Raw genomic sequence first — 14384 nt, forward strand, 5'->3', positions numbered from 1 at the left:
ACATATGTGATAAACTATCATACGACTTTAAAACATAACCTAATATTATGCTTTAATGGTGTATGTTTTTAATATAGACGTTTGTTGGGAGCCTGGAAGTTCAAGTTAAGGAGCATGAAGATTACAATACTGAGCTGCAAGACGCAGAGAAATGGCTCCTACAGATGTCCAGCAGACTGGTGACTCCCGACCTGATGAAAAGCACCAACCTGGAAGCAATAACTCAGCAGCTTGCCAATCATAAGGTAAGAATCAAGCATTTAAATCAGTGAAATCAAAATGTTGATTTTTAGGATAAACCAAAAACAGAAGGCACTTTTTAGTGTTACACTCAGGAATATAGTGTGTGGTACTGTCTTCTGTAATGTAAAATTTGCATTTAGCACTTCTTAGGGGGACAGTTAATATTTACTAATATCATAACAGCTAGAAATATAAAACGTGAATGTTACAAGAATTTCTTTGGACATTGGTCTACAAATAAAAGCCAGGATTCAGAGTAAGTGTAGAAGTCCCGCTTCGTTGTTCAAATCACCGGAGCCTAATGCTAAGCGCAGGGGGACTCTGACATCGTGAGCACTGACCTGGGATTGCCGACGGCCGCACTTCTACATCACTGACTGTGGGGGCAAGAGGAGCACGCTAGCACAGGACTCCAACTCCCAGGAGTCCGTGCCTGTTCACACCTGTGCCTGAGGCCCGCCCACCGGACCTACATAACAGCTTGCGGAACTCGCTGCGCGGAACGCGCGCGGGCACGCGCCCGGGCACGCGCCCGGGACAAGGGCGGGACCGTCAACGGCCGTCCGAGGCCGGTCAAGCCATCCCCCATCCCCCTTCCATTTAAGATTTAAGAAGTGAGACATTTTTGTATTTACTAGCACTTGATTATTTTAATCTTCCATTGTTTCTTTTTGGATGTGGTTGTGAAAATTTAAATTTATATTGTTTCAAATTAGTTCTCCATTTTTACCAATTACGCGCGGTGCATCCAGCAATGGCGCTTCGCATAAGGAATGGGAGGCAGATCGCACAGGGTAGCGTTGGGGGCTCTGTGTCAGGTACTGTTGACCAGTTTATTTCAAGAGCGGCAGTTGTTCTTGAACACGAAATTGCCCTCACTGAAAAAAGGTTATCCCTAGAGCTATTGTCAAAGAGATCTTCACTGGGCACTATCATGGCAGCTGTATCCCCAGAGCAGCAGCAGGTTGATAGCGACCGTAGTCTGGGTACACACACGAAGAAGGAGGGGGCAGACATGTCTATTATTAGCACTTCACTGGATACAACTTCAGATAGCACATCTATATTATGTACTAGACAACCCGGATCTAACCGTAGCACTACCCCTAACCCGTCCCATGAATCTGTCCCACTTGCACCAATAATGGGAAAGGTTAATAAGCCACAATCTATTGTTGTCAAAAGAAAGCGCGGGGTGGGACCCAAAAGGGTAGATGTGCTAAAGCTATAAAAAGTACCACTCCTACCCAACTAACTCACCCTATAGCACAACACCAAACACCCACTAAGGATCCTAGAAATAGGACTATTAAGCGAACACCATACCAGCCTGTGGCAAACCATCTCCCTAAAGGCGTTTTGGAAACACTAGAACAACTACTAAAATCTCTATTGTTACCATTACTTGAGAGGGTTAAACAAATTAGCGAGAATATAGGGAAACTGGAAAGCGTTGTACTGGCCAATTCGGCCTTACTCGAAAAAGCTGTAGAGTCCCTACATGGATCTGGGCCCCCTCCATCCCTGAGAGTGGGTGTGGACGCCAAGAGCCCCCTGAAAGTTACTTCTCACGTCACATCAACCAGTCAAAATGTCCAACACTGCCCTAATGTTACTACTAAAGGAATAGCAAACACGCCTGTTACTGACGACATTAGGGAGGAATTCGGAATATTAGTTAGAGATGGTAGAAAGAAGTCGGTTAACATAGATCACAGTGTAGAACCAAAAACTAGAGGGTATAACACTACTCGGGAGGAGGGCAAGCCACTGAAGCTACCCTGTATCAACCTACCTCCGGAGTCAGCCCCATATACGGTAATCTTGGCTGGCGTTCCAGGAATCCAACATGATAAGATAGAGTCCCATAGCGAGCTTAAGAACAAGGTCATTTTTTGGCTTATTGGAAACAGACCCCTCCCATCCCAAATGAACGCAAAAATCCTGTTCGTAAGAAGGATGAGCTGGCTGGGTAGTAGAACAAAGGACCTGGAGGGTGATTGTATAATCACAAACTTTAGGGATCCTAGAGTGGTAAGGCACATTTGTCATGACTCCGGGAATCGGGGTGCTGGTGGAATCCAATCTCTTGACTTGCGCTATTTTTACCCCAACTCATACTGTGGAGTGACCCCGGTCCATCACGATAGGTGGGAAATGATTCCTAGACGCCCATATAGTGCATTTAGACAGGAGTTCCACCTCCCCTTGATCAATCGCTTTGAGCTACTATGCAGCTTGGAGGGGGTGGACTGACTGGGCACCAGCCAAAGGGGTAACGGTCTAGCCTGGCACAAGAAAAAAGGTTGTATGGTTCGGGTGGAGAGAATAAATAGTAGCAGTGCAAAGGGGGGGTCACCTGGTGTAGGTCGTGTGGCCTCAAATATAGTCCCCTCCCCTTACCTTTTGCCTCAATTAAGTTATGGCGCCTTAACCGGTCTTGTTTCTATAGAGAGCACCCATGGCCTAAAATCACCCTATAATAAGCCTGTGAGACATGTGGTAGTGACGTATGAGGGGGAGGACCAGATGGAAAAAGGAGAGCTTAAGATCATGGCTCCTAGGTCCCATGAGAAGCATCGGAGGCACGGACCCTCAAACGTCCCTCAAACGTCCATGCCTGCCCTCCATACGCATATAGTAAAAGATATACACCCGCTCACTCTGGTCTCCTGGAATATAGCTGGTTTAAGGAGTAAAACCTCTATAGCAGAATGGTTAGAACTGGTGGAGAAATACAACATATTGGTCTTCCAGGAGACATGGGCAGTGGATCCTATTTACCAACTTGGGTGCCTAAACTTCTACAAAGCAGCAGTCAGAGGGGCTAAAGGCAGACCCTCGGGTGGCCTTAGTATATGGGTCAGACAAACTATCAACTGTAGACCCATAAAACGTGTTGTTGATAGTTTGGACCTTCGAGTCATAAATCTGCATCTGCCAGACCGCCCAGACACCCTTCTTGTAAATCTGTACAACAGGGGACAGCCCGGCGGCCGTGGCACTGATACTTTCCTAAAATTAGATCGTTTTTTGACTCAGTCAGACCAGACACCTATGTAATAATTGCAGGGGATCTAAACTGTTCATTTGAGCCTCTTAACGCCGATGGGGAAATACTCCTGTCAGAGGATGCTCAATGGAACATCCCCCCTCTCGACCGTAAACCCATCAAGAAATGGACTGAATCTGTCCTACAGTGGATGGGCCTCTGCTTAGAGTGTGGCTTTAGGGCGGCAAATAGACGGACTGTCTCTGATGAAATGGGCAGGGCGACCTTTGACAACGGCTTACACAAAAGCCGAATAGACTATGTCCTCATTAAAATAGAGTACTGGTCTACATTAAAGGACATGGTGATTTTGGATCGCCCTGAGAGCGACCATAACCCCCCTCGTAGTGAGTTTACACCTAAGCAGTGACTGTAGGCGTAACAACCAAACAGAGCTAGACACTGCTGATGCTTTGCTTACCAATGATTTACGCAGGGTGCGCTGGGCAAGGATTACCATTGACCCCGGGGCATTAGACGAGATTAGCTCAAAAGTAACACGGACCCTGGGAGTTTTGCGCTCTCTTCCAACACAGGAAGATATCAATAGGGAGATAATTAAACTTCACAAAAATTTATTTATTGGCTTAAAACCACACTTCTCCAAATCTAGTAAACCAAAGAATCCAACCTGCCAACCAAAGCGCAAACTCTGGTACAACAAATTGTGTCGGGAATCCTATGGTAAATTGGCCTCAACCATTAAAACTAAAATTATGATTGATATTAGACTAGCGAGGCAAAACTATCGCAAAGCCAGAATACAGGACAAACAAGATTGGGATAACCAACATTGGCAAGATCTTCTTGTTGCTAGCAAGCTAAAAAATCTGACAAAGTTCCGGCACATAGTTAAGTGGGGCAATACCCATGACTCGCAGATTCCCACTAACCATGTCCCGGCAGAGACCTGGGTTGAGTACTTTGAGTCCCAGTTTTCTGGGCTGACATTGACTGATGTAACTGTCCCCCATGTTTCTTGTCCCATGCCCACCACACATGTCATAACATTCGACTGCAGAGATGTTTTTTATTTTTAATTTTATTTTTAGCTGTTTTATAACGCGCTCCGTTACTACCAGAGTGTCCTGGCGCGGTAGGAAAAAACAGGCATGTGGTCAGATAAAAGAGATAAAGAGTTAAACTAATAAGCAAACCTAAAATGATGGGTTTTCAGGGCCTTCTTGAAAGGGACAAAATTATGGATAGATCTCAAAGAAAGTGGTAAAGTATTCCAGGCGGAAGCGGCAAGAACGCCGATAGACCGACCACCAAGTCGTGCCCGCTGAAAACGCAGAACCTCCTGCAGACTCTGATCAGCCGATCGAAGAGCGCGATTGGGGACATAGCGTCTAAATCTTTTCTTCAGATACGAAGGCCCCAGCTCATTAACTGCCTTAAATGCCAATGTCAATATTTTAAAAATGATTCGTTGAGAGACTGGTAGCCAGTGTAGTTGCTTCAGATGGATTCTAGCACTTTCCCTGCTAGGCACATTACAAAGTAGTCTCGCTGTAGCGTTTTGAATGACCTGCAAACGGGAAACCAGAAAAGCTGGAGTCCCACTGAAGAGAGAATTGGCATAGTCAAGCCATGAGAGTATAAGAGCTCTCGCGACAGACTCTCTAGCTGCGGAAGGAAGATACGGAAAGAACTTCCTCATAGCCTTAAGAGACCCAAAGCACATGCCCGTAAGTTTCTTTATATGTGCTTCGAACCTCAGATCCTACCCAAACCATACACCTAGGTTCTTTTGAGGAAGCTTTGAGTAAGATCGCCTGTGGAAAGGCCCCGGGTATTGCATCCCTGCAGATCTCTTCAAACACGACCAAATAAAGTGGGTACCCTATATTGTATTCCTGGGTAACGCAATTGCCAGGGGGGCTGTTATCCCAGACTCTTGGCGTGGAGCTGAGATACTGCCAATATACAAGAAGGGAGATTGTTCAAGCCCGGGGAACTACCGCCCGATCAGCTTGATCGACTCCATCCAAAAAATTGTTGCCAGGATGGTCCTGGCAAGAATACAAAGTTGGATTGAGCAGGAGGACATATTATCTCCCCTTCAGGCCGGGTTCAGATCCTGCATTTGTACCATCGAGCAGGTCCTCAGGTTCCAAATGGTTTATTGGAAGGTAGTTAGCCTAGGTGGCGGAACTTTATAGGCCGCTTTTTTGACCTTAGGTCAGCATTTGACCTAGTTCTTAGGGTCAAATTGTGGGGGGTCTTAAGAAACATGGGGATGCCCGTGGAGCTTTTGAATATTGTAATTAAGCTCCATGAAGCACATTTTGCACAAGTTCGCTGGGGCAAGCAAGGGCAGGTCACAAACAGATTCGCACTGTCACGGGGTGTCAGGCAAGGGTGCGTCCTAGCACCAACCCTGTTTCTGTTATTCATCAACAGGGTTGTGCAGTATTTTTCAATCTTTCCGACAGACGCCCCTTCCCTGGGTGGCACCAAGTTTCCATTACTTATGTTTGCGAATGACACCCTTTTACTATCGCAGACACAAGTGGGCCTGCAGGCGGCTCTGAACAAGTTTGAAGAATTCTGCCAAGATCATGACCTACAGGTTAATGTCACCAAAACTAAGTTTATGATTCTCACCAAAGGTAGACCAGTGGTTGGCCATGTCATGATGAACAACACAAAGTTAGAGCAGACAAAAAGTCATGACTTATTTGGGGATTGTATTAGAGAGCAAACTGAGTTGGAAGCCACAAATAGACACGCTATCACTTAAGTTTGCCCAGCTTTCAGGGTGTTTGGTGAAAGAACAGAGAATGTCCCAGACCAAAAGGATAGGTCCAGCTTTGAAGATCTATAACTCTAGGATAGGTTCAGCGATCCTGTACGGTGCGGACCTCTGGGGTTTTGCGGATCTCTCTCCGTTGGTCAAAATACAAAATACATTTTTAAGGAATTTCATAGGTCTCCCCTGCTCTAGTCCCATGAAACCGTTGCTGATGGATTTAGGCTGTCACTCCATAGATGATATTGCTCGTTTTAAACCAGTGGCTCTATGGAGGAGGATCTGGACCACCCCCGAACTAGCTCCATATGCCAAGGCAATTATGGACGTTAGATCCATTATGGGTTCGGGTAACATACCATGGTTTAAGCAAGTCAGATTGCTCCTAGAGTGTATGGGTTTGGGAAATCTGTGGACCGACCCTGCCAATAATCCTTTTCCACCCCAAAAATCATTCAAAAGCCTATACTGGTCTTCAATAAGCCAGAAACATATTACACAACTTTCGGCCACCTCTCTGTCTGGTATGTTCCTGGAGCTTAAAGGTGATCCTTCACTAGAAGACTACTGGGACACCATCAGTAGGTCCAGCGACTGGAAACTCTACCACCAGCTAAGGGTCGGCTGCCTTCCTATTAGATCGTTTGCTAAAAGTTGGAAGGGCCAGGAGTCTGATTCCTGTGGCTGGTGTACAGACCGTAGGGAATCCATCGGACACATATTCTTTGAATGCCCGGCCTATGCAACCCCCAGGGCCAAATGGCTAAAACCTATTTGTTGTAATATGGGCACAAGGGTTGGGTCTGTAGCCCTGAGGATCTTGAGGTTTGACACGAGTGAACCTGTTGTAATTGCAGTTGCAAAATTCTTAGGCTGGGTGTGGATCATCAGGGCCAAGTAGTAAGCAGTGCAGTGATCTCGTATAGTCTTTACTTGATTGTTATGAATATATCTTTTTAATGGAATATAAATCTCTTTTTTAAACGCTAGTACGTCTTTTAAATGTTTATGAAATTGTTTTAAATCCCTTTTATAAATTGTTGTATGTCTTTTTCTATGAAGTATTTTATCATGGTAAAGTCTTTTATGATGAAACAATCGAAATAAAGACATTTGAAATTGAATTGTGTAGAAGTATGCATCCTGTTTGCTAGTTTCAAGGATGTGTGTGGATACTTTACCATTTCATCTGCAGAGTGTAGGTGGTGCACCCTTAAAGGTCAGGTGTCTATGTGTCTTGCTTAAATATAGGCAGTCCTGTTCCTGGTTATCTGACAGTTCTATTTTAGGGATGCCTTGCATGGTCTGTCTTTGGGATTTGGATGGACCCTCTCAAAGAGGTGCACGCTACATCCATAGAATGCCTCTTGCCCTCGCCTAAAGGCTGCCTTCTGGGTGGGTGATGCTCTTTGCCCATCCCAGAAGTCACTTTGGTATGATGCATGTTAAAAATTGGGTTAATGCACTGAGCCTAACAGGGATTCCTTTATTTGCTTTTTAAACACTCCTTGTAAAAGAATCAACAACTTTTTTCAGTTCACCGGCAGAAGATCCTTTTTGCTACATTATAGGTTATAGAAATGGCCACTTCCATCTCCTACAATACCAAATTGCAGGAAATATTCTAGCAATGGTGCAAACATTCAATTTTGATATATTTTCCCCACATGTGTATCCAATGCATTTTATACTTATAGACTCAATGAGGCCAAACAAAACAGGAGGAGGACTTCAGAGGTCAATACTCAATGCTAAGACCTTTATTACTGAACATTTGCATTATTGCTATCCAGGAAGAAAACCAAAGCATAGTTGCCATGGTGATCATCACATGAAATTATGCAGCCGAGAAACTTTGACATATATGTCAGTATATTGAAACGGAGACCTCAAAAAATTGCTCAGTAGGAAACTTGAATTGATTTGAACCAAAGGGTAGGGTATGATCAGCAGTAAATCTACCAGCATATTCTGTACTTTGAGCCTCAAAATGGGCCTTACTGATAAGGCCCAAGTAGGCAGAGTATATGTTTGGAGTTGCTTGTGCTCACTTGGAAATGGACTGTGACCAGCAGACTGAAGAACAAATTTGCATATTATTGGTCTCTGTCTGTGAGTTACAGTAAAGACTGAAAGACATTATTTTAAACATTATTTCAGACACATTACAATGTATCCATTGTTGGTCTTCTCAGTGAGTATATTGACATTGAGCTATATGTCATGTAAGGGGTGTTCATTTGTCTACATGAACAAGGTTTGATGGGATCTCATTTAATTTTACTTTTAATGCTCCTATGTTCCACCTCTCATAAAACCACCACCATCTCAGACATTTTTTACTGGTTGCTACAGTCATCAGTCTTATTTTAGACACAATTGTTTTCCCTGACCTTCACTAATGAAGATGGAAAATATACAGCATAACATGATTAGTTCCATGAACATGCAGGATTTTGCTGTAATTTCTGAGAAAGGAAATTCCCTTACTAAAACAGCTTGTTCTATTACTGTTATTCTATTCAAAGGTTAAAACAGGAACTGTCATCTTTGTCCTTTGACAAACATCCTGCACACACCATCATACACATAACGAAGTTGCTCCCCACTAGTGACACAGTGTATACATAGCTTATTTAGGAAATCAGAGGTGCTGTGGTGTGTCTGCAGACAGGAAATCTGTGAAAGTGAGTTGGAAGGTAGACAGGAAAAGAGTTGTGCAAGCAGTAAGAATAGCAACTGCTCCCTCCATTTTCTTTAACATTATTACTTTAGATTGGCAGATTTCTTGAGTAATAGCTCTATAGAAACAAATGCTTTTGAGAAACCCCCTATTAAAGCATAATCATCTTATTGAGTAGGCCTGTAGAATTTGCACAAATGAATAAATTCATAGAATAGAGCTTCTCTTAAATATATAAAAACACTGCACTTTAATGGAAACTTGTTTGATAAAGCTTTTTGTATATCTGAAGAGAAGAAACTAAGACATTATTAATAGAGCAGCAATTAAGAGTTAAACAAGGTCCAATAACTTTTACGCTGCTGAGTGTTTTCAAATGGTCTTTGTTGACACTTAACATTGCAACAATGCATTGTTGGAAACGGTATTGTGTAATTGTCTATGCTTTATGGGGAATGGTTTTCAGAAACAACTAAATGCTATGAAAATTTATACTGGTCCTTATATCGTCCCTGTTCTAAATCTAACATGAGGAATGTCAACCCAAACAGTTCTGCTTAACCTATTTCACTGATGCATAGACTCCACCCACCATTTTAGATATGAGACTGTGGTGGCACTGAATATAAATAATTTCCCTTCCATTCAACATATGAGCATAAGAGCTAGATTATTCACTTCCAGATCATTCCTTAACCATATGGTTTTGTTACAATTGGTCTCCTTTGTGTCTATATTTGTTGCCTCAGTTTGAGATCCTCTTTGCACTGTGTTATAGATGGAGATTTTTGCAAAAAAGTACTTTCTTACTCCTGAGAGTTTACATTGGCATACATTTTATGTTGCAATTCTATCTTTCACACCTCAATGAGTGGTTGGAGCTAGTCTAAACACAATGTCCAGAAAATTATATGTTCGGGCATTTGAGCTGTAGATCACATGCTGTGTACAGTTCGCCATCCAGTGTTGGGTGCAGATGTTTGTACTTTGTTTTTCTTCAAAGAAGTCTTTCCAGTCACAAGGTAGGTGACTCCTCCTTTCGCTGATAATGCACATGGGCATCGACTCCATTGTTAGATTGTTTTTTCCACCATCCGGTTTGGACGTCTATCGCTGCGCTCCAGTTCAACACCGTTCCTTCGGTTTCCCTCGGTGCACAAAATACTCACCCTCGACAGTATTGTTTTCAATCGCGTCTCCCTTTCTATCTCGTATCATATTTACTTACTAAAACTAAACTTTCGATCAGAAAGCTCATGGAAGTCTGTCGGGCCTACCCGCGCGGGCCGACCCGCAGTCGATGGAACGAACTCCCTTCAAATTCGGCCCTCAGGGTCACGTGAAATACCCGCTCACCAACATTCACCACCACATACACCTGACAACCAGGATGATGGAGATGACAATGGGGATGGGGATGATAATCAACCACTACAAGACCCATGGGACGATTACAACACCAATTCGCCCACAGGCAATGATCCTGACTTGTACCCTAGCAAGCCCTCTCCACCAGATGACAGTGTAGGCTACATTGAATTACTGGGTAGAGCTGCCAACTACCATGGGGTGCACCTACATAAAGAATCCTTAGAAGAGGATTTCCTCTATGAAGCCCTCAGTACCTCTCATAAGTCATCACACACACTACTCATGCTCAAAGGGATGACAAGGCATGTAGATTACATCTTGAATGACCCAGTCAGAGCTCGTATTCTTACCCCTAGAGTAGACAAGAAGTACAAGCCAGCACCATCAGACCCAATATATATAAGCGGTCAGTTACCACTAGACCCCTGATTGTGTCCAATTCAAAGAAAAGAGCCAACTCCCAAATAACAGGAGATGCTCCGCCCCAGATAAAGAATCCAAACGTATTGATGCTTCGGAAAAAAGGGTGGCCTCTCAGGCAGTAAACTTCTGGCGTTTTTCCAACACTCAGGCATAGCTAGCACGATATGATTGTGCGCACTGGGACGAGATGGAGCAATTGATCCAATATTTGCCCCAGGAACCCAGATCTAAAGCACAAGACCTGGTGCATGAAGAACAACTTATTTCTAATAACGCAATAAGATCTTCCATAGATGCTGCAGACAGTGCTGCTAGAGCTATAAACACCAGTGTCCTCTTAAGGAGGAATGCCTGGCTTCTCATATTTGGGTTCAAACACGAAGTTCAAACCTCTATATTAAATACACCCTTTGATAAGATAAGGAACATCTATTTGGCTCAGTGGTAGATTCTTCAGTAGAAAAAATGAAGAAAGAAACTGAAGTGGCCAAATCCATCGGAGCCCTTCAGTCAACACAAAGCTGTGGTTCCTAGTGGCTCTTTTTTGACTGTGGAGGTCCTAAAAGTACCTCCTCGGAGACCACCTCCACCTATAAGTGCAATAATCCACCCCCTCTAACTAGGGGTTACTTCAGAGGGGGTTACAGAGGTAACAATGGCAAAGGCAGGGGAAGGGGTTCAAACACACGCTGCTCCCCCACCAATACAAAGCCGTGACCCGCCTCCACTTTCCCCAACCACTTAACACCTGTCTGGGGCAGACAGTCAGATTTCCTACCGATCTGGCAGTCAATAACAACAGACAATTGGGTTCTACAAATTATCCTTTCTGGTTACTGCCTGAAGTTCAACACTCCTCCAAACATTCCACCAAAGTCCCACAAACTTTCACAGATCACCTACAACTCCTGGAACAAGAGGTTCAGTTTCTACTTCTCAAAGGGGCTGTAGAGCCCGTACCACCCCAACGCCATGGGTCGGGAGTGTACTCCTTTTACTTCCTAATACCGAAAAAAGATGGTTCTCTCAGACCAATATTAGATCTCAGAGAACTCAATCTTTACTTTGAGTCAGATCATTTCCACATGGTAACACTTCAACACATACTTCCTCTGCTGCAGAAAGATGAATTTCTGTCTACTCTAGATTTAAAAGACGCCTATTTTCATATTCCAATCCACCTTTCCTCAGGTTTGTGGCAGCGGGTCAACACTTCCAGTTCAAGGTACTCTCATTCGGAGTCACCACGCCCCCAGAGTCTTCACAAAGTGTCTGGCAGTAGTAGCTGCTCACCTAAGAAGACAAAACATCCATGTCTTTCCATACCAGGACAACTAGTTCATCAAAGCCAGCACGTACCAGCAATGTCTTCAGCACACTTTCAGAACAATTCAGTTACTACATCAACTATGGTTCATAATCAATGTGCCAAAATGACATCTCCAACCAGCCAATACTCAGGACTACCTAAGAGCTACAATAGATACTCAAAAAGCTTTGGCCTTCCCCAGCGTAGCCAGAATTCAAAATATTCTGGCTTTAGTTCTCCAATTTCAACCAAATCATTGAATTCAAGCTCAGGTTTATATGCAACTGCTGAGAATGATGGCATCTTGCATCATAATCATTCCCCATGCCAGGCTGCGCATGCGTCCACTTCAAGAATGCTTAGCCAGTCAGTGGAACTAGTCACAGGGTCTATTGACCGATCCAGTGTTGGTAACCGCCCGTACTCACCACTTTCTGCAATGGTGGAACACACAAAATTTGTCAAAAGGACGACCGTTCATAGACCCGGTTCCACAGATAGTACTGACAGTGGATGCGTCCCTCACTTGCTGGGGAGCTCATCTACAAAATCTCACAGTGTAAAGACTATGTAGTCAACAGCAGAAGTTGCTCCTCATCAATCATCTAGAGTTGCTTGCAATCTTTCTAGCCCTCAAGGCGTTTCAGACTCACCTGGTGGGAAAAGCTGTCTTGGTTCATACAGACAGAATGACAGCTATGTATTACATAGAAAAACAGGGGAGACACACTCTCTCCAACTGTCTCACTTGGCCCAAGACATCTGGAGGTGAGCCATTTATCACAAACTTTATCTCCTAGCGGAACACCGCCCAGGAGTGAACAACCAGATTACAGATCTCCTTAGCAGGCAGAATCAGCAAATACTTGAAAGGGAACTCCAGCCTCAGGTTCTCTTCCCATACTTTTAAAGTTGGGGAGTCCCTCACATAGGCCTGTTCACCACATACCAAAATGCAAAATGCCGAAGCTTCGCCTCCAGGTACCTACACCCGCAATCTAAAGGCAATGCACTATGGATGAACTGGTCAGGGATGTTTGCCTACGCTTTTCCGCATCTCCCACTCATTCCATTAGTGGTTCACAAGCTCAGGCAAAAATCGCTCACACTAATCCTACTATCTCCCACAAGGGCGAGTCAGTTCACAACCCTGTGGAGCTATCTCTGGTTCCGCATCAAAGCTGCATTTAACCTCTAGTCTCCTCACACAGAGCCTTGGAGAAATCAGACACCCAGATCCCAAACAGCGAAACCTCGCGATCTGGCTCCTTAAATCTTAGAGTTTGGTTACTTGAACCTTCCACCAGAATGTATGAATATCATTAGGGAGGCCAGAAAACCACCTACAAGGGCCTGCTACGCAGCTAAGTGGAAGCTATTTGTTGTTTATTCTGGTAACAATCATATCAAACCTCTTGATGCTTCCTTACAAAACGTCATCTGCTATCTGTTACACTTGCAACAGTCAGCATTGGCTTACACCTCCATCAGACTACACCTAGCGGCAATAGCTGCATATCTACAAAATAGGCAGCATTTGTTGTTTAGAGTACCCGTAATCAAAACTTTAATGGAAGGACTAAATAGAGTCATACCACCAAGACCCCCACCTACCCCAGTGTGAAATCTTAACATAGTTCTCACAAGATTCATGGGCCCGCTTTTTGAGCCTTTGCACAAATGCGAACCACAGTACCTGATTCAGTGGCAGAATGAGCTTTACACACCTTAGACAGTAGAAAAGCACTCTTGTACTACATTGAAAGGACAAAATCTTTTCGGAAAACAAAACAACTTTTTGTGGCTTTTGCGCCACCACACAAGGGCAAACCTATTTCCAAATCAGGTATTTCTAGGTGGATTGTTAAGTGCATTCGAACCAGCTTTGCGAAAGCAAAGAGAACTTTACCTGTACCCCCTAGGGCACATTCCACTCACATGCTAAGGGCCACTATGGCTTTTTTGGGAAATATTCCCATAGTTGACATTTGCAAAGCTACAACATGGTCTACACAACAGACATTGACTAAACACTATTGTGTAAATGTGTTAGCAAGACAACAAACCAATGTGGGTCAAGCAGTACTTAAGACACTATTTCAGAAAACTCCAACAGCTACAGGTTAGCCACCGCTTTGGGAGTATACCGCTATATAGTCTATGCACAGCATGTGATCTAGGGAGGACCTGGCTTGGCAGTTCAGGCTGGACTATTCCCATGAGGCACAGGGTCAAGACTGAAATGTGGATGGCCGGGTCTAAGCTGGGATGGCATGGTGAGCAAAAGAATGATGGATTTAACCCGGATCTCTTGACTGGGGGGGTGAATGTTTTGATTTGTTCTGCATTCCGTCCATCAATTGTGTGTCTTTTGCTTTCTCGCCCTAAGTGCACCAGGTATGCCCAAACGTGGGCCCTGGGCTCACTGTGACACTTGAATCAAGCTATCCTGGCTACAGAGGGGTGAAACCCCTAAACCGGTCCTAGGATGTTTGTTTCCGGTCCAGGGAGGACCTGGCTTGGCAGTTCGGGCTGGACAGTTCCCATG

The 14384-nt window shown here is 44.2% G+C and overlaps 1 protein-coding gene across 1 annotated transcript in view; it reads left to right on the forward strand.

Moving 5' to 3' along the window:
- Window positions 1-14384, forward strand: part of SYNE1 (spectrin repeat containing nuclear envelope protein 1) — a 2319318-nt gene that overhangs the window by 1298628 nt on the left and 1006306 nt on the right. Inside the window, exon 72 of the mRNA XM_086926873.1 lies at window positions 78-245. Coding sequence (XP_086782999.1) covers window positions 78-245 — 168 coding nt within the window. The remainder of the gene's footprint in view (window positions 1-77; window positions 246-14384) is intronic.

Source organism: Lissotriton vulgaris, chromosome 6, assembly GCF_964263255.1.
Source record: "Lissotriton vulgaris chromosome 6, aLisVul1.2, whole genome shotgun sequence".
In the NCBI taxonomy this organism is placed as follows: domain Eukaryota; kingdom Metazoa; phylum Chordata; class Amphibia; order Caudata; family Salamandridae; genus Lissotriton; species Lissotriton vulgaris.